General features: G+C 42.6%; 1 protein-coding gene across 1 annotated transcript in view; it reads right to left on the bottom strand.

The window, feature by feature from the left end:
• PCP4 (Purkinje cell protein 4) overlaps positions 1-14,700 on the bottom strand; it is a 123,074-nt gene extending 108,374 nt beyond the window's left edge. Inside the window, exon 1 of the mRNA XM_084843765.1 lies at positions 14,560-14,700. Coding sequence (XP_084699891.1) covers positions 14,560-14,667 — 108 coding nt within the window. The 5' untranslated portion in view covers positions 14,668-14,700. The remainder of the gene's footprint in view (positions 1-14,559) is intronic.
• Positions 14,701-21,658: the final 6,958 nt, after the last annotated feature.

The raw sequence follows: 21,658 nt of genomic DNA, 5'->3' as shown, positions 1-21,658 counted from the left end.
AGGCTTACTCACAGTAAGTATGCATAAGATTTCAGCCGTAACTGGCTCATCTTCTACCTAGGTTTACTCTCTGCATTTATTTGGGTGTACATGAAGACAGCTTTTAAAATTGCCCACAGAAGTTGGTCCTACTTCACCTAGTTGATCTCACCAGTTTATATTTCCTTTCATTTTGATAAGCGCTGACACAGATACATGTTTTTTAAAGCCTCCATACACTGGAAACCAGTACAAAATGCATAGTGAGTAATGGCAAAAATCACAAATTCACCTAAATTTAAGATCAGAGGCATCTTCATTTAAAACTCCTTGCTAATCAGAGTTGCATAGAGTAGTTGTGTATTTTAAATTACACGATTAGCTTATATTAGCTTAGCTATATTATGATCAGATTTCATATAGTGCATGCCATTTGTGAAGAATATGGCTTGAGGGAAGGGTTGGGTGGGGGGAGAGAAATATTCCATTATAATATGAATGCTTTAGCGCCTCTGTCTAAAAATATGAATCTCTCTATTCAGATTGGGATTGGAAACATTAAAATATCAATAGTACTGCTAAATGAACCTGGGGGTAGAGGCATCCATTTTCAAACAAAGGATTTTGCTACCCAGGGCATTCAGCATCCTATTAGAATTAGCTTCATTAGGACTGTGTTGGTCAGAAAGCCATATGTTAATCTTAGGCTAGCCAAAGATAAGCATCTGAAGTCTCATTGATTTCAATGGGGGACAGTTAAACACATACGTAACTCAATCAAATCAAAATTAGTTTAAAGACTGAAATCCTACAGCAATGTACGTGGGAGCAGGCCCCATTGAACTCAGTGGGGCTTCCTTCTGAGCCAACATGCATAGGATTGCTCTGTAAAGTGCTTGCTTAACATTATGCCTGGTACCTTGATTCTTCCTTTACCTAGCCTTGTCTTTGGCCACGGAGTAGGGATGTACGAAAATCACTTACCTGTTCATGGATTATGTTTATGGGGTGGGGAGGCGTTCCGTCCCTCACCCCGGAATCCTGGACGGGGGGGAGGCGCTCCGTTCCTCCCCCCCGGCATCCTCCGCAGCCGGCTGTGCTCTGTGGCAGCTCCGCAGCGTAGCCGGCCAGGCCCAGCCAGGCCAGAGCCATCCGTAGCCGGATTTCCAGCCGCAGAGGGCCCTGGGGGGGGGGGAACGCGTACGCAAATGGCGGCGGCTATGGCCGCCGCCATTTGCATTCCTTATTTTTGACGTCTTAATCTACGTAAATATTTACGTAGACTAAGACGGCGAAAATAAGGGGAACACAAATAGCGTAGTGGACGCTATTTGTGTTCCCCTTATTTTCGCCATCTTAGTCTACGTAACTATTTACGTAGACTAAGACGGCCCAAAATAAGGAATGCAAATGGTGGCGGCTGTAGCCGCCACCATTTGCGTACACCTTTTTTTTTTTTTTTTACCCAGACGTTTTAGGCTACGTAAAAACTTACGTAGCCTATCACGTGTGTGTAAAAAAAAAAACACCTGCAAATGGCAGCGGTGGCAGCCGGTCGGAAGACCAGCCACCGCAGCCACCGCCGCTGCAGCCGCTGCTGCCCGGAAGATCCGCCACAGGTAAGTCTCGTCCTGGGGGATCTGCAGGGGTGGTGGGGGAGTGGTAGGCCGTTCCACCACAGATTTCGGGGGGCCGAATGCACTGGCATTCGGCCTCCCAGAGATCCATGGTGGAATTCTCTGCCATCCCTACCATGGAGCCTGTGACGCTCCTGCCCTGGGTTCTACCTTCTCCAGCTTCCACCTGATGAAACTGAGAAGAAAACCATCTCAGAACGTCTGCCTACGCTGGTTCAGTTGTCCACACTGACACACACAGCTTCATCCCCTTTTACTCTTTGGGTTAAAGAGATAGCCAGTATACCTAAATGGTTTTCTCTAGCCAATACAGGAGAAGTAACAAGGAAATATGTTTCCTAATGGTAGTGCACTAAGACAAACCAGCACATGGGATTTTGTAGTTAAAAACAAACAAATAAAAGTTTATTTTTGTAGTTAAAAACAAACAAATAAAAGTTTATAATCGAGGTTCTAAATTGCGCAAGGGATCTCCACAAAAAGTTTGTCCTTCAAGTAGTAGAGGGCTGCAAATGAGGGCAAAGTGATGTGCAGGAAGGGAGGGGGGCTTGCCAGAACACCCCTCCTACCCCCACACTTACGTTTCAATTCTGTGAAGAAATAGAATCCCTGAAGAGATTTCTCTTCCTATGAATCCCTCTTCAAAAACCACCTCCATTGGTGCATCCACTGTTTACTCCCTCTTTGTCAACTTTTATATTGTAAGCTCCTTAGGACAGGACCTGTCTTTTTGTTTGTTACTCTGCTAAGTGCTGTGCATATAGCTACTGACAGACTGATGTTACAAATTAAGTCAAGGTGGGAAAACATTAGTTTCAGTAGGATTACACTATTGTTGGAGGCCTACAAATTGCCCCCATTTAAATTTTATGTAAAGCTGTGACGAGTAAACTCATATAGTTCTAAAGATTAGAGTTTTACACACATACATACAGATTAACTCTCCTAAGTGACACCGTCAAATGAGACAGTAATTTAAATATTAATTCCAGTTCTACTGTAGATGTAAACACAATTAAACTGTGCACAAATTACTAGTCTGTAATTGGAAGACTCTGGAATTGACAAGACTATAAATGAAGGTATTATTGGAATTGGAGAAGCATTTTAATTGAATGGATAATGACATGAAAACTGAGTAGAATAGTATCCTGTTTGGTTCATGGCCAGTCTCCTTGACTGTTTGAGGCGGTGTGTGTGTGTGTGTGTGTGCGTGCGTGTGCGTGCGCGCGCTGAGTTCTGTTTATGAAATGAAAGTTTGATAACTCTACCATGAGTCCAACTCACCTTTGCCACATCATCACTCAACTTACTTTTGGCAGTTCGGTGATGATGTGCTGAATGTGAGTTGGGCCATTCTTGGGCTGGGATGGTCATGACCAGATGACCTCGAAGCAGAAGGCAGCCCAATATTTCTCCAGCCATATTCTCCCCACTTCAAAATGTTTGTATGAGAGATATATGGCCAGGTGAAACATACAGTGCATCTCTTGGTGAGCTACTTTACACTGCAAGTGGGGGACTGCGTATTTAAATTATAAAAACTCCTGCTTATACAAAAACCAGTATAGTATAATAAGAAGATGGGTTCTGGTCAGCCCTCATCCTGACATGGTAGTTTTTTATGTGCGGGGAGGCTTATACGTGGGGGAACATAGTGGCTGGTGGCTCTGATGTCGGGGTGTGTGTGTAAATCCGCTCTGAGTTTCTGCCAGAACCAGACAGAACTCTTGCAAAGCACCTTGGATAGCTCCTTTAGAGTTCTGAAACCTGGAATGGATTTACTGCCTCATTGGCATCGGAGCCACCAGTCTCCACTAGGGGAACATACACTCTCCTGCTTTGTGCCTGAAGAAGTACAGCCTGAAGAGAACTGCACTGTATGATTGTCCTTATGTGTTTGTTATCTCCGAATTAGGTGTAACGCTGGCTTTGGGAGATTAACAGAGAGAGCTTTGGCTATTGGGCAGTATAGAAATGAAATGAATAAATAGATAGATAGATAACAGAATTTAGACCATAGCATATACAAGTAACAAATAAATCTCTCAGAGTGCACAAATTGCTTCTATGATAGCCTGTTTTTCTAAGCACAACCTTTTTTTTTTTCATGAGGCTTGAATACCTGGACAGAAAGCAAACTAATTAAGGTGACCACATTTTGTGTCAGCTTATATGTGAGGAGGGAAAATAACTTTTAAGGTTTTACCCTTACAGGAGGCCTAACTATAATTTTAAATAAATTAAATAAAGACTCAATGATCTAATGTTGTGTTATCCTGATGAATCATAAAAACCAATGAAGTCCCTTTATTTTTAAAACATAATTCAAAATGTGACAGCTGCGGGGGGAGGGATGGGGACAATTCAGAGTGAGTGATAACATATTTTTTTGAGAAAATCAATCTCCAGAAAAAGGAGTGTGCTGGGATGGGGGTTAGAATAGAAATAATAAACCCACCCTTAATTATAACATGCATGTTGTAATTACAGGGTTTAATTTGTTCCTTGATACTAAGAGATTTAGCAAACACTGTGTGGTAAGTAATTGGACAGCCACATTTATCTAGCAATTTGCTTGAGCAAAATGTGAATAACTCAGGAATAAAAATCCAGTTTCAAGAGGAAGAAAGCTTAAAATATGAACTGCACTTTACTGCTTCAAAATAAATATTAATCCCCACTTCTCCAAGCAGTGAGAAGTTCCACGGGTGTAGCACTTACCTGGGTTTGGTTTCCTTTAGAACGGGTCACTGGAATCTTATGGAATTCTGTAATATTTGGGTTTATTTACAAGAATACAGTATGAGCCTAGGTGGAGGCATAGCTTAATGCTCTATCAGCCAAAATCCAGTGCCCCGGGCCGTAACAGATCTCCAGAGAGAAGCTGTTCCCTGAAAGTCTCTTTCCATGGCTTCCAGAATCCAAAAGGTAGCTGTCTGCCTCTTTCTCTGTGTCTCGCTCAAACTGGCCCTTTGCACAGACCTAGATTACATCATCTAGCTATTGAGAGCAATCAGCCAGCAATTGTCCTAATAAAAGATGTACCTGGAAATTGCCACCAACTTTTAAGAGAGTTTCAGCAGTCCTGCTGCTTCCATTAACCTCTCCTGTCCAAACCCCTAATGTTACAACATAAGGAACACATTGTGAGACCGTACAAAATGATGTATTCCGTGTGTCAGAACATTAGGAGTTGAACAATTTGAACAAACCATCCTTGCAATATATTAAATTACTAACTTGTAATGTATTGAATTATCCTTATTAACTTGAAAAGGAACACTACATTCAATACTAAATAAGGAACTTCTTCAGGTTGTCTATTCTTCCAAACAGAACCCAGAAGCAGTGCATGATGTGTCTGTGTTGTTCTTGTTTTTTCTTCCTTAGATCAGGAGGCAAACTGCCTTGGAAATTCCCGTTTTAAAAGTATGTCCTATGTGGCCTTGGTGTTACTGCTTGGGGGCTGAAAAAACAGTCAACAGACTCCTCGGGCTGATGGAACTTGCTTGATGGTTCTTGGATCCTGGCTACAGACTAGGGTACGCTGCTTTGCACACCCCTTTGGTGCTGTGCTTCTTGCAGAAAAACCGTGTGTCAGAAAGCAATTTCTCACCACTTACCCATGGCATTTAACTTTTTAATTAAAAGGTAATGAGACATATTAATTATCAGTTAACCATTTTCAATCTCCATGCCGACAAGGGAATTAACATGTTCATGAGAAGCCTCCGCCATTATTTCTTTACATTTTGAAAGGCTGAAGCTAAAAGTACACCCTTTCCTCCAACTATCTGCAACTGATGCTGGAAAAAGTCAAGGCATTCATTCAGCATCTATCTCTCTTTCATTATTCCAGATTTCTAAAGCAAAACCTTCTATAAATAAGGATAAAGATTTATTTTCCGCAGTATCAAAAGCATATATAGTTTAGGGCCTTGGGAAAACATGAATCCCTATTCAATGATACTTAGGACCAGATCCTTGATTGCCTCCTAGTGAGGACCAGGCCCATATGAAGTATGAATGACTGATGGAATTCTAGGTGCCCCATAACATCAGTAGCTGAACTTGGAATACTTCTCAGCCTCTGCATCATCTGATGATGCTTGGCATCCATAACACAACCAAGCATTATCAAGAGCCACTTCACACTTCAGGAACAATGAGTACACCAATGTTTCACTGGTGTTCCCTAATCTAAACACAGTTTAGTCACGACTAACTTAAATCCCACTGATTTCAATGGGTCTACTCTAAGAATGAATAAGTCTGCATCCAGCCCGTACAGTTTGATGGAAAGGCATATATCCAAACACTTTGTGAGTGTGTGTCAGGAAGGCTCAGCCAAGTTAATGTTTGCATTGAGGTTCAAACTGAGAGACCTGCATTTAGCTCATTTTTCCCAGCTACAAAAATCTGGTGGCCAAAACCCTAGTCAGGATTTGGATATGGTAAGTCTACAGTTCCAAAACCCAATGTAATGACAAGAGATCTGTTTACAGAAAGTTTCTACATCTGCATCTTTGCTATAGCAGGGATGTAATAGACAGTGGAGTGTAGACAGAAAATCCCACAGATCCAGCACCCTGCCTGTGTGCCTAGCACAATTACTGGGTGGGAAGAGGTTACCGCTTTGGTCACTACCAGTAAGAATGATTCAAAGAAGGTTCTCAGGTCAATCTCAGTGCTCCCTTTTATCTTCCCAATCCCACAATGCTCTGAGAGACTTCACTCACAATTGCCAATATCCTATTGCATGGTAAGAGAGACAAGGCTAGCTTAGTCTAGGCCAGTGGTCTTCAACCTTTTCAGCCCCAGAACCCATCTTTAAGCCAAACAGGCATGTGGAGACCCACTTCTTAATTTTTGTACCATATATTTGTATGGTGGTAGTGCTGTTGTTATGACCCACTTTAAATCAGGATATGTTGACCCAATAGTGAGTCCCAACCCACCAACTGAACACCAGTGGTGAAGGCACTCTGTCTGTTCCTATCCTGGTTGAGAAGTTCCCTTCCCATTTCAAGCAAAAACTGTTCTGCCAGAACCATGTCAGCAGCACCAAACATACAATCATCTGTATTTTCTTTAAAACTCACTTCATCTGATCCAGTAAGGCAGATATGAGAGAACTGTGCATACAAAGTGTATGTAAATACACATCTCCTAACCATTGATTTGGGTGGGGCATGTGTTGTACATGACTATATCTGGATTTATATATGTTTACTATGTGTATTTGTATGGACATTTGTTTATTTTTCAACCGATGTCTCCCAAGCAACCCAAGGTCAATGGAATTTAATCTCAGGCTCTCTTGAATATTTACTCCCTTGCCACTTTATAGTTAAAGTTTCATAAGTTAAATCTTTAATGATGTTATGTAATTGTATGCAGATGACATCACCTGATACTCATGATGAGTGTTGAGTAACATACAGTTAACTCACAGTAGACTAGCAAGTTGCTTACTTCTCTGCCACACTATACTGTTGTGAAAAACAGGAACTACCTGTGAGTATTATTTTACTTTTTTTCAGTGCGCTTTGCAGAAAACCTATAACATAGCTACACATTACCGCAACGGGGGTGGTGGTGATTCTGGGTGGTATACATTGATACAACTTCTGAGGGCATCACAAAAGAGATTTCGGCAAATCCATCTCTTGGCAACAGCTCCTTGCATAATGGTGTCTCCACTGACTTCACTGGAGAGGCAGCTCTATGCACATATTCCTTTGTGCATGTGAACTGTCTCCCCACTCCTTTAAATATGGGGATGCCTGCACCTCCAGAAGCTCTGATTTTCCAACCTTGTATTATGTGCATCCCCACCACCACCACGTCTGAATGGTGAAATACTCACCCAGAGTTCACTCTCCTTAGAAGGAGGTGGTCACAGGAGGCTTATGGTGATTTTCATTTATTTCATTTACTATATCTCTATACCGCCCCATAGCTGAAGCCCTCTAGGTGGTTCACAGAAATTTAAAAAATCATTAAAAATACATTATACAAAATACAATACCATTTACATAAAGTTATATAAACAGCACACAGAGAGACAACATATAGCTAAAAACAAATTTTAAACAATCAACCAACATGGTTCTGCAATACTAAGATTTTACGTACACATATATACAGGCTGAGCATAAGATAGGGGTTCACAGCATTAACGCTCTAACAGATTCCTGTTCCACATCATTATAATTCTTTAAATCACCATTCTTCTTCCGGCTAACAATGTTGTCACATAGCCAAAGCATATTTGACTAGGTGATGATGTTACTGAGGACTAATGAAGTTCATTCAGAATGCAGGCAATGCTTCTTGAATAGGCACTGCCCTCATTCTGAATTGGCTTCATTGGTCTTCAGTGACATCATTACTGAGCCAAATCTGATTGGCTGTGTAATGACATCACTATTAGTAGGAATAAGAAAGGTTGTATTGAAACATACACAAAAAGGCCATTGAAGAAGCAGCCTGTCAGTGAACAGGTACAAAATAAGGTAAACCTTCCGAGGTCTTTGGAGAAACTTTTCTTTCTTTCTTTGAAGTTCCTTTCAGAGTGCCAGAAATGTTCACTGGTGAGTAAGCCCTACCAGGTATGCTCACACCCAGAAATGTACCTCATTAATCAAGTAAATAAAAGAAATTGTCTTTATTCCTACCTGCTGCTACATGATATTTGTTGTTTAATTCCAAGGGGGCCATAGCTCAGTTGGTGGAGCACCTGCTTTGCATGCAGAAGGTCCGAGGTTCAATCCCTGGCACCTCCGGGTAGGGGTGGAAAAACCCTACCTGGTCCTGAAATCCTGGACAGCTGCTGCCAGTGAGCGTCAAAAATATTGGCCTAGATGGGCCAGTGGTCTGACACCTAAAGCAGCTTCCTATCTAACTGATGAATAACATACACGATAGGTTTTCTGCCCTCTAGAAATGTTGGTTTATAAATTATTATCACTGAAATAAGCACAGTGCTGAAAAGAGGACTTGTCCTTGTCTATCTTTGAAAACGTTCTGCTAGCCTTGAAATGCTAATTGTAACCTAGGGGAAAGGCCTTAGCAGTTAAGGTCATGAAACTGAATGAATGATGATAACCAATTTATTACTTAAAATGTTGATTGCACCAATTGACCTTTCAGTCAGCTCTTTGAACCAGCATAAATCTACTTGTTCCTTAGTAGATGACAGGGAAAAGAAGGAGAAAACAAATATAGCAACTCTAGCCATTTGAGAAGTGTGTTTTCAAGGCAAAAAGCAACACAACAGAAACAAACTAAGTTCAAGGGACACTTGTCTTTATACACCACATCAGATGCAATTGATTCATACTAGTAACATAGATCAAGAGCTTGGTTGTCCACCAGAAGCACAATTCATCATGCGATCTGTATTGTGCTGTAGTTTAGCGGCACACATTTGCCACACTACAGGAAGGTAGATTCACATGCAGAAGTCTCCTTCTGCAAATCAGTACAGAGATACAGATGTGCATCCCCACCTGCATTGCACTGTTCAACCAGATGTACATCCTCATTTGTGGCCACTAACTGGTATGCACAAATAGTTTATCTGTGAATAGGGATGTACAAATTTTGTTAAATCTGTTCTGTCTGTGTTTTGCAGATTGTCAGGTGTCTTTCACTGCATCATCTGCTCACTGATGAAATTGGAAAACAAATTAACCAGAATTTCATTCTACTTTAAGCTCATTCACAAGTGTGCATCAGTGCTAATGCGCACTGGCACAAATGTGCCAATCTGCCTTAGTTAATCCATGGATTTGCGCAAATGTGGAAAACTGGTCTGCAAGTCCATGGAATCTATGTAACCTCCAAAAAGCTGGTCCACTGTAGGTGGGAATCAAAGAAATCTGAACTTATTTGAATCTGTTGCAGATTTCTCCAACACCTCTACCTGTGACTAAAGCTGGATTGGGGTTATTATGTATGCAGTCTTTAGTCAGGACTGCTCAAATGGAACACAGCTCGCTACTTCTTAAACAACTTCACTGGCTGCTGGTCCATTTCTGAGTACAATTCAAAGTCAGGGCTGACGTCAAAGGTAGGCATGGTTGGGCACCTGCCCGTGCCCCAGGAGGGACCCTCTGACAAAAGTCCCCTGGAGTTTCTCCTCCTCTTCACCACTGCAATCTGCTTGTTCACCTTCCTCTCACTCTGGCCCAGACAACAGCGGTGGTGAGAAGGTGGAGCAGCAGATGCTACTGCCTACTTGCTCACTAGCTGTCTACCTGTCAAGGAAGCAAGTGGTAGTGATAATGAAAAAGAAGATGCAGAGCATTAGCAGCTGGTAGCTGGGGAAGAGCAGAGGGTATTTCCAAGTAGCGCCAGAAAGAGTGAAGCAGCTGGGCCAAACCCGAAAGGACACTCAGCTGTGGATGTGTCTGGTGGTGAAAAGAAAATCTGATGCTGTAAAGAACAATATTGTTTAGGAACCTGGAATGTCAGATCAATGAATCAAGGTAAGCTGGAGGTGGTCAAACATGAGATGGCAAGATTGAACATCGACATCTTGGGAATCAGCGAACTAAAATGGACAGGCATGGGCGAATTTAATTCAGGTGACCATCATATCTACTATTGTGGGCAAGAATCCCTTAGAAGAAATGGAGTAGCACTCATAGTCAACAAAAGGGTGGGAAAAGCAGTACTGGGGTACAATCTTAAAAATGATAGAATGATCTCAGTACGAATCCAAGGCAAACCATTCAACATCACAGTAATTCAAGTCTATGCCCCAACCACTGAGGCTGAAGAAGCTGAGGTTGATAGGTTCTATGAAGACCTACAACACCTTCTAGAACTAACACCAAAAAAAGATGTCCTCTTCATCATAGGGGATTGGAATGCTAAAGTAGGAAGTCAAGAAATCACCGGGATAACAGGCAGGCATGGCCTTGGTATACAAAATGAAGCAGGACAAAAGCTAATAGAGCTTTGCCAAGAGAACATGCTGATCATAGCAAACACTCTTTTCCAACAGCACAAGAGGCGACTCTACACATGGACGTCACCAGATGGTCAATATCGAAATCAGGTTGATTATGTCCTTTGCAGCCAAAGATGGAGAAGCTCCATACAGTCAGTAAAAACAAGACCTGGAGCTGACTGTGGCTCAGATCATGAGCTGCTTCTTGCAAAATTTTGGCTTAAATTGAAGAACGTTGGGAAAACCACTAAACCGTTCAGGTATGACTTAAATCATATCCCTGATGAATATACAGTGGAGGTGAGGAATAGATTTCAGGGATTAGACCTGATAGACAGAGTGCCTGAGGAACTATGGACGGAGGTCCGTAACATTGTTCAGGAGGCAGCAACGAAATCCATCCCAAAGAAAAAGAAATGCAAGAAAGCAAAGTGGCTGTTAGATGAGGCTTTACAAGTAGCTCATGAAAGAAGGGAAGCGAAAAGCAAGGGAGAAAGGGGAAGATATAGCCAACTGAATGCAGAGTTCCAGAGAATAGTTTTGTGCAAAGACGGGCATGATAAAGGACAAAGAAGGCAGGGACCTAACAGAAGCAGATGAGATTAAGAAGAGGTGGCAAGAATAAACAGAAGAACTATACAGGAAAGATCTGAATGTCCCTGATAGCCATGATAGTGCGGTCACTGAACTTGAGCCGGACATCCTAGAGAGTGAAGTCAAGTGGGCCTTAGGAAGCATTAGTAACAACAAAGCTAGCGGAGATGACAGTATTCCAGCCGAGCTATTTAAAATCCTAAAAGATGATGCTGTTAAAGTGCTGCATTCAATATGCCAACAAATCTGGAACACTCAACAGTGGCCACAAGACTGGAAAAGGTCAGTTTACATTCCAATTCCAAAGAAGGGCAACGCCAAAGAGTGTTCAAACTACCGCACAATTGCGCTTATTTCACATGCCAGCAAGGTGATGCTCAAAATCCTACAAGCTAGGCTTCAGCAGTATGCGAACCGAGAACTACCGGAAGTACAAGCTGGGTTTCGAAGAGGCAGAGGAACTAGAGATCAAATCGCCAACATTCGCTGCATCATGGAGAAAGCAAGAGAATTCCAGAAAAACGTCTATTTCTGCTTCATTGACTACGCTAAAGCCTTTGATTGTGTGGATCACAACAAACTGTGGCAAATTCTTAAAGTGATGGGAGTACCAGACCACCTTACCTGTCTCCTGAGAAACCTGTACGAGGGTCAAGAAGCAACAGTAAGAACCAGACATGGAACAACCGATTGGTTCAAAATTGGGAAAGGCGTACGACAAGGCTGCATATTGTCACCCTGCTTATTTAACTTATATGCAGAGTACATCATGAGAAATGCCGGGTTGGATGAATCAGAGGTCGGAATTAAGATTGCTGGGAGAATTATCAACAACCTCCGATATGCAGACGATACCACCCTAATGGCAGAAAGCGAAGAGGATCTCAAGAGCCTCTTGTTGAGGGTGAAAGAGGAGAGTGCAAAAGCTGGTTTGAAACTCAACATTAAAAAAACTAAGATCATGGCATCTGGCCCCATCACTTCCTGGCATATAGAAGGGGAAGAAATGGAAGCAGTGACAGATTTTACTTTCTTGGGCTCCAAGATCACCGCAGACGGTGACTGTAGCCATGAAATTAAAAGACGCTTGCTCCTTGGGAGGAAAGCTATGGCCAACCTAGACAGCATAGTAAGAAGCAGAGACATCACCTTGCCGACCAAGGTCCGTCTAATCAAAGCTATGGTTTTCCCAGTAGTAATGTATGGCTGTGAGAGCTGGACTATAAGGAAGGCTGAGCGCCGAAGAATTGATGCTTTCGAACTGTGGTGCTGGAGAAGACTCTTACGCGTCCCCTGGACTGCAAGGAGGTCAAATCAGTCCATCCTAAAGGAAATCAACCCTGAGTGCTCATTGGAAGGACAGATAATGAAGCTGAAGCTCCAATATTTTGGCCACCTAATGCGAAGAGAAAACTCCCTGGAAAAGACCCTGATGCTGGGAAAGACTGAAGGCAAAAGGAGAAGGGGACAGCAGAGGATGAGATGGCTAGATAGCATCACGGATGCAATGAATATGAACTTGAGCACGCTCCGGGAGAGAGCGCAGGACAGGAAGGCCTGGCGTGCTATGGTCCATGGGGTCACGAAGAGTCGGACACGACTGAACGACTGAACAACAACAAGCAAGAAGAACTCACTGCGAGATGGGGCCCATTCATCTTGCCCAAGGTCCCTCAAAAACCTGGTGCTGGCATTGTTCAAAGTCCTGATTTTAAAGTCTGATATGGATTGGGAATTTGATACCTAAAGGACTGCCTACCTCCACATGAACCTGTCCTAGCACTGAGGTCCTATTCAGAGGTTATTCTCTGTGTACCCCTGCCCTTAAAGGTGAGGCAGCCAGGGGAAGGGCCTTCTTGGTAGTGGCACCCTGCCTGTGGAAGTCTTTTTGCAGAGAGGCTTCCCTGGTGCCAAATCTCCTATCATTCCAGTGCTAGGCAAAACCCCATTTATTTGCCCAAGCGTTTCACTCTATTTTAAACATCCTGACTTTTTAAGCCATTCCTTTGTTTTTAGCTTATTTTTCATGATATACATTGTTGGTAATTATTTTTGTTTTCATTATATAGTATAAGCTGCCCTGGACCATTTTAACAGATGAGTTGGATTCCAAATATTTTAAATAAATAAATAAAACCTTCACAGAGAGTCAGTGGTTGCAGTGTGTCAGAGTGGTGCTGGTTCACTGCTAGGTGGTCCTCCGACATCCCTTGCTCCTCCTTAAACACCCATATAGTCCATGGATTATCCAGTAGCAGTGCCAGCAGAGTCCCAGACTCATGTACGGCCTAAGATTCATGGGAGCGCAGCTTCACTAGTGAAAATAATGTATTCGTCCAGGCTACTATTACTCAAAGCATTGGATTACTCCAGTGCGTTATACCTGGGGCTGCCTTAATGGTCCAGAAACTTCAGCTGTTCCAAAACAAGGCAGTGGGATTGTTAACAGGGACTGGCTGATGTGATCACATTACAGCAATGATCTGCACTGGTGCATTATGCATTGATCTGCCCTGGTTTTCCAGTCTGTTTCCAGCCCCAATTAAAAGTGCTGTGGCCAGGTCACCTGAAGGATCATCCCCTCCCATATATACCTTTCTAAATTGTAAGTTCAGAAGCCCAGTCTTCAAGTGCACCTGCCAACTTAGGTTTGGTGGGGTGGCTGCTAAGGAGAGGGCCCTTTCAATGGTGGCACCACAGTGCCCAATTATGGAATGCCCTTCCCAGAGAGGCACGCCTAGCGCCTACATTGTGTTCTTTTTGGCACCCAGTAAAGACCTTTTCATTCTCCCAGGGTTTTTAGTCCTACATTTTTAAAAGGAGTGCACTTTAGATCCTTGTACTGCTGCTGGCTTTTACTCTGGTTCTTAATTTGGTTTCATTCTGTTGTTTTAAACTTTTTAGGGTTTTATATTATGCTTCATTATGTTTTTGTATTTTATGATTTTAAGGGTGCAATCCTATGCATGTTTAGACAGAAAAAAGTCCTACAACTCCCAGCATGCCCCAAGGACTGGAGCCACTGTATAACAGCACTCCCCAATCCCATCTCACACAGACACCCCAGAAGGATACCATGGACAATAGTATCAAAAGCCACCAAAAGGTCCAGAAGAACTAACAGGCACACACTCCCCCTATCCAGTTCCCAGCGCAGATTGTCCACCAAGGCAACCAAACCAGTCTCTGTCCCATAACCAGGCCTGAAGCCATATTGAAATAGATCTAGAAAATCCATCTCATCTAGAAATCCCTGGAGCTGAGAAGCTACCACATGCTCCAGCACCTTGACCAAGAATGGAATATTGGCGACCAGCTGGAAATTATCCAACACAGTGGGGTTCAGGGAGGGTTTAAAAAGAAAAGAAAAGACAACGGTCTTACCACTGCCTCCTTTAGCCAAGAAGGAATCACACTTTGCCATGCCCTTATCGACTCAGTCAGTCCACCCCTGGCTGCTTTCATAAGCTGGGAAGGGAAACAGTCCAGCATACATGTAGTAGGCCTCACTTCCCCAAAGATCCAGTCCACATCCTCAGGCTATATAATATGAAAAGTATCCATTGTAACTGCACAAGCAGAACCCAAAGGTACATCTACTGGACGTGCATCAACTATGGCATCCAAGTCAGAATGGATACAATACATTTTATCTGCAAAGTGTTGTGCAAACTGATCACAGCGGGCTAGCTAATAGTCCACCTCTTCTTCTTGCAGGCCAAAGCATAACAGGCCTCTGACCACCCAAAAAAGCTCCACTGGGTGATTCTGAGTAGACACAATGGAAGCAGAGAAGTATGATTTCTTCACTGCCCCCATTGCCACGGAGTAGGCTTTCAAATGAGCTCTAGCCTGTGTTCAGTCGGATTTGTTCTGAGTTTTCTGCCAACGTTGCTCTAGTCAATGTCCCTCTTAAGAAAAAAATGTGTCTAGGATTGCAGCCTAAATCCTATTTATGTTGTCAACTTGACCCTAGAAAATATCCTTATTTTCACATAGCACTCTAGGAATTTCCATACATCCTCTCTATCCAGTCCTGAGTGAAAATTAGGGCTTCTCTACATTATGGAAAAATCCCACAGCCTTACAAGGGCTTTCTGCTTCCATTTCCCTGGCGCGATTAGGAAGGATGGGCTCCTTTACAGTATTTCTACACGTGGCTTTTATTGCACGCTCGTGATTGGCCACTCATGGAAGTTTGTGGATACTTTACGTGACATTGTCAACCTCCAGAGCATCTCCCATGCTTTTTGAGCTTAATTCCACTTTTTAAAAGATCAGGGATAAGACAAAATAAAACTTAACCTGAAATATCGGCAGCCACTAGATGGCGCTGTTCCATTAAACACTATAGAGCATTGAGGAGAAGGGAAGTTTTGAATTCCCGATCACATGCTCCCTGTCTAATGAGCCCATCCTCATCCCGCGAAGAAAACGGAAGCAAAAGCCTCAGTAAGGCTATGGGATTCTTCCTTAATGTAGAGATGCCCTTAGATGACGAACATGCCATGGAAGTGAAAACACCCTTTCTCTGCAGCCTCTGGGGCTTTCTGTATTTTCAGTGAAACAGTGCCATCTAGTGGCCGAATTATATCCCACTTTTTAAAAACATTCCAGCTTATCTCTGATCTTTTTGAAAGCAGGATAAATGGGTAAAAGCGTGGGAGACGTCCTGGAGGTTGATGACATTGTGTAAAGAGCCCACAAACTTCCATGAGTGACTAATCATGAACATGCAATAAACTATTCATGTAGAGATGCCCTTACAGAATCCCTAGAGGACTTCTAGTCCAAAACCTAAGTATTTTATATATAGTGGGGTGCTATGGAGAGTGAGAAAGTAAAAGGGTATCAGTTTTCCTTCCCTTCCCCTAAACAATCCCTGTATAACACAGAGAGGGAAGTTTCCATGCTTGTGTCATGCATTCCCCCAACTCTAACCCCCTTCTGCAGATGTTCTGAGACAATTTTTTTTTCTTTTTTAACCCTACCACCACCACAGGGGAGGGGATGTGGAATTTCAGGCTGAAAATAGGAAGCTTAAATTTCTTCTCCTGAATTGCCATGGTCCTGATCTGAATTGGGTCCACATGTGCTTACGTTAAAGGAAGTAAGCCAATCACACACAACTCTACTTTGTGTGATAATGTTTAGTTTGATCCTCACTATAACCTGTTAGGTGCCTGAGGAAGCCTATTCCCTCCCTCACCCTGCCATCCATTTTCCTTTCCTCCCCCAAAAACTGACACCTCAACATTCTGTGGGCTTCATGACACAAGGCTACAATCCCACATCCTTACTGGAGCTTCTGCTTCCGGATTCTTTGTGGGATTAAGATCAGCTCCTTTACACAGGCTGACATGTGCTGTTTTTATTTCTTGGCAAGTTCTGTATGTTTCATTTTACAACCACGAGATGGCACTGCTGTTATAGAGCAATTATGGAAGTACACCCAGCAAGTAAAGTACTTCATAGCACTTTCTAGAGAAAAAATGGACTTTCTCTGTGCTTTACAAAAATGGGATAAATATCATAAACCATGGGAGGGGCCCTGAAGGTTGACAATGTTGTGTCACGGACCCATAAACCTCTGTGAGTAACCAATCTTGATCACAAGATATAAGCCCCATGTGGAGAAGCCCTGTGTCTCAAATGTAGGCATAATTGATAAGCTTACACAGTTTGCCTCACCTCTGATTCTTTTGGACCCTTTTTTCTTTCTTCCTATAGGTTCAACTGCCATCAATATTCCGTAAGTCCTAGCACCTCCCAGGTACTTATTATTGGGCCATCAAGGTGTTTAAATTTTCCTTTTCTTTTAATTTACAAACATATATTTCTGCATGCCTAGAACATTCCCTTATTTTTAGATGTCCCTGTTTTGGTTCCAAACTGATAGGCACTCAACCACCTGAGTTTGTTATTAGAAGAAATATTAGAGTGGGACAAGCCCACTTGGCTGTCTAGTCCACCTCCTTGTAGGATCACCCACCAAGTATGCCTCCATCTCCATGTAAATAAACAGGGGACTGGTGTGGGTTTAGCACAGGGCACATGTAGCTTTTGCTGAATAAACTCAACCAATTTCCCAGTAAAATGCCATGCAAGTATAACCTGAGTTCTATGGGGCTTAACTGGAATAAAACTGGCAAAGCTATAACTGAACAAACATGTCTTTAGTAAGAGTTAAAGTTATACAAAACATCCAACAATTTCCCAATACAAATAAATGCAGCATTTAGTCCGAGTCCAAAACAATTTATGGAATTCTTGCCTGCAACTTTGCAGTAGGCCAGTCCCAATGTGTCTCTGGTTCCACAAGATGATGACCACTTCCATAGTCCCTTTGTAGATACTGTAAACCCAGACCACAGGACAATTCACGATCTGCAGCTAGGGATGTCAGAGGATTCTGCCACGGATCTCAGTGAGGCCGAATGCCAGTGCATTTGGCCCCCCAAAATCCATGGCGGAATGAAGCCCCACCACCCTGTGAAAGGCATGCGAAACGGAGCACTCACCTGGTGCCGTTCGCGCTGCTTTGCGAATGGCGGCCACATCTGCGGCCACCATTCGCTTCCCCATTTTTGCCGTGATAGGCTATGTAAATACTTACATAGCCTATCAAGGCTAATGCAGGGACGCCATTTGCATCACTGCGGAGGCCGTGATAGGCTACGTAAATATTTACGTAGCCTATCATGGCAAAAAAAAGGGAACACAAATGGCAGTCGCCATAGCCACTGCCAGTTGCGCCCCTGTATTTTTGCCATGATAGGCTACATAAATATTTACATAGCCTATCATGGAAAAAAAACAGGAACGCAAATGGCGGCCGCTGTAGCCATCACCATTTGCGTCTGCAGGCTCCGCACGCCTGCGAATGCACCTGGCCGGCAGCTCCGGGTTAGGATTTTGGGGGGAGGTGCGGAGCGCCTCCCCCCCACCGCGAATCACCCCTTTGAAAAGGTAAGTGACTTTTGCACATCCCTATTTGCAGCTTATAAATTGTAGTTCAAGATATTAGGCCTATAACAACAATAGAAATATAAGAAATACCAGAGATACAAAAGTGATTCCCTTGCCCCTTAAATTCTGCTGTACTCAAATATCAGCTCAGTTTACCTTATACAAGGTAATAATAGTGTATAATTATTCATCAGTTCTGCAGCATTAAACTTCTCAGCAGAACAAGCTGACTCTTTTTGTTTTTTCTCTTATATTAGCTCTCCCCTGAGAGATGACTCTGCCCCTAAGGGACTAAACAATCTACTTCATAGGGGTTACACAGGCACAGTTTAATTCAATAACAATACTAACAGTAAAAATGGTGTAAAGGCAGTGCACTCCCTATACATCAAGATCATGCAGATTTGAGGGCCAGGCCAGATGTGACGTAAGTGATCTGTGATCAGAATGTCCCCCAACATTTTTATTTTATTTTATTTTATTTTAAAGCGGGCATGGGGGCTCCAATTTTGACTGGAACAACAGCGCTGGAGGAGAGGGCAGCTTATAACCTTTCCCCTCATACTACTTTCCTGGTCTAAATCCCTCTCCCAAAGCTGTTAGCCCTGATTGGGAGGGGGCTGAGAATATTACCACAGGTATTTGTATTCACACACACACACACACACACACACCCCCACACACCTGCTGGGCTAATACTGTATTTATTTATTACATTTATATAACGCCCAATTGGGTGCTATATAAATGCCCTCAGAGCAGTTTACAATAAAAAAAAACCCGAAACAACAATAAAATAGCAAACAAAACAATAAATACAAAATGAAAATATTAATAATAAAAACTTTAAAAAGCCAGCAGTAAAGACAATAATCAGAGCAACAGATTAAACATCAAATGCCTGCTAGAAGAGGAAGGCCTTAACCTGTCATCTAAATTGCCCAGATGCCCTTGCAAACTATAATTCCTAGGGATCTTTATGCTAGAAATCTTTTTGTTGGTAAGGCTTTATGGCCCCGAAAAGGGCTGGGGGGGGGGCAGCTTTCCCTTTCACACCCGCTCTCCAGAAGGTATGTTTTTGGGAAAGTGGAGGGGGCAGTTTGGAATGAAATTATTTCATTGAAATTATTTATGAGCCAAGCCTTAATTCAAAGGGATTTCGATCATAAAACACGACTTCATTTTTAACCCCCTACCCCCAAATTCCAAAGCCCAGCAATATCACTAATACAGACTTCTGAACCAGCTATATAAAACATTTCAGGGATTTGCTCTGAAATTGTCTCTTATCTGAAGTTATGTGCACATCTCAATGAATGTCAGTAGATTCTTCCCAAGATGATTGTGTTTCTATCTGGAGTTTCTGACTACGGACATTTTTTTAATATGAATAATAATCAAGCAGATGTTCACTGTGATATTCATTTATCTAGGTACTGGTGCCCAGAAATCTACCATGGTGGAAAACCTGCAAGACAAAATCTCTTTAAGGGCACTATGGCCAGTTGCTGGCTATTTTGTGTCTTTCTTTGCTGTTTGTGTGCGTACTTTATATATTTTTATCCTATAACACTCACTACAATTAGGGCTCAGTCCTATGGGGATAGTTGGGCACCTCCGAAATCAGAGGTAACCAACTATCCAATGCAGGGAGGGCACTGGGCGGAGGGGATCTTCACCGGCCTCCAGCTGCCTACCATTTGAGGCTAGATGGCTGATTTTAGCTGTCTAGCCAGGGCACCTTGAAGCGGGGCAGAGGGGAGGCCGGACAGTGCATAGGAAGCATCGTAAAGGCGCTTCCACCATCCCCTCCCTGCCCTGCCCCCAGGAACGCCCCCTTTTCAGCCGCTCCATGCTGCTCTTGTGAGTGCGGAGCTAGGGATGAACTATACTGCCTACGAGGCAACAGATGAGGCAGCAGGGGAGGGGAGTTGGTTTACTGGGAAGTGGCCTTGGAGTGCTGGCTCCAAGGTTGGTTCCCAGAAAATGAAAAATCCTATGGCCATCTAGACGCTGTCTAGCAGCCATAGGATTGCACCCTTAGTAATGTAAATAATGTATGGCCCTTGGCTATGTCCTGAAACTGGTAGGACGTTATGCATTGTTCTTCATACGAGTGCATGTTATGTATGTATGTATTATGAATTCCCTAGGTTCCTATGGAGAAGTGAAATCAATAGACACAATGTTGCATTTAAATTGCTGAGCTGTTCAATATAAGATGTGTTACTGTGTTATTTTCCCTCATGGCTTTCACTCTAACATTATGAATTTTCTGCCTTGGCAGCTAACTCGCTCCAGAGCAAGCAATGAGATTAACCTTTTAACTTTACAGAATTAATTCAGCTGTAGTCACAATACCCTGAAACCCTTCATATGCAGCTAAATACAAACTGAATGTGTTTTACAAAATGTATTATTATTAGAATTTTTCTTAAACTCAACACTTTATCATTGGAAATACAGGGAGTTTTGCACAATCAATTCATAAGTATTTGAAATGAAGCATAGCTTGAGGCTCTGTCCCATAAAATGAGCAATTCAATATTTACTGTCAATATTTTGATTAGCAATCACTGGCAATGCTGAAATGGTACATCAATTAAGTTTAGTAGCCCACTCAAATTCAAGTTGCTACTTTCTGCTGTCAAGAAAAACCTCTATGGAAAGCCACAGCTATTTTTAAATAGGAATGACTCAGTGGATTCAGGTAACTTATTCTTATTCTATGTGAAATACCAAACTGAAGATGAAAACTTGAGGAAAGCTTTCACTGGTTATGGTTATGGAGCATTTCTCACCAGGTACCCAAGTCATGAGTTAAACATAGAACACCTCTGATTTCATAGCAATACTGTTTTTGACCAAGGAAAATGAAAAATAGCAAAAACTGATGTACATATATACACTTGCTCAATTTATGATCCACCATGCTGATTGGAGTCTGTCAGACTGCATGATAGCTCATCAGGGGCTCACCTGAGATTGCAAAACCAGGGAGGTTATAAAGCATCTGACACAGATACCGAGGCCTACAGTACAAAAAGAACCAACGGGGGATCAGTTCACATGTTATACAGTGGCATATCCAAGTATACACCACTGTGTGTACAAGCAGCAGGGAGCCACACCCAATCCCCCATTTCCCTGGAGTGTATAACTATATCACACATGTGGTAAAGACAAAGATAGTTGTTACGTGCATGTATAACATTTTTAGGTTAAAAATGACTTTAGGTGACTAAAGGTAAAATGACTAAAGGGTTTGGACTCGATGGTCTTATAGCCCCTTCCAACCTTACTATTCTATAATACTTCATTAAGGTGGTGATGGAATAGATGGAAGCACAGACTCTACTCCAGGAACCAACAGTAGGCTTGATTTGTTGGGATGCTTACTACAGTTGGGAAGTGAGTTGTCTTCTACATATTGCAACTGCTGCTGGAGAATAATATTCTGGCACCATTTTTTGTTTCCCCCTCACAAGCACTTTGGCTCAAAAGGCTACATTTT

This window comes from Heloderma suspectum, chromosome 3, assembly GCF_057233095.1.
Source record: "Heloderma suspectum isolate Gila_16-S chromosome 3, 16-S_ref, whole genome shotgun sequence".
In the NCBI taxonomy this organism is placed as follows: Eukaryota; Metazoa; Chordata; class Lepidosauria; order Squamata; family Helodermatidae; genus Heloderma; species Heloderma suspectum.
This window is presented reverse-complemented; position numbering and strand designations above follow the sequence as displayed.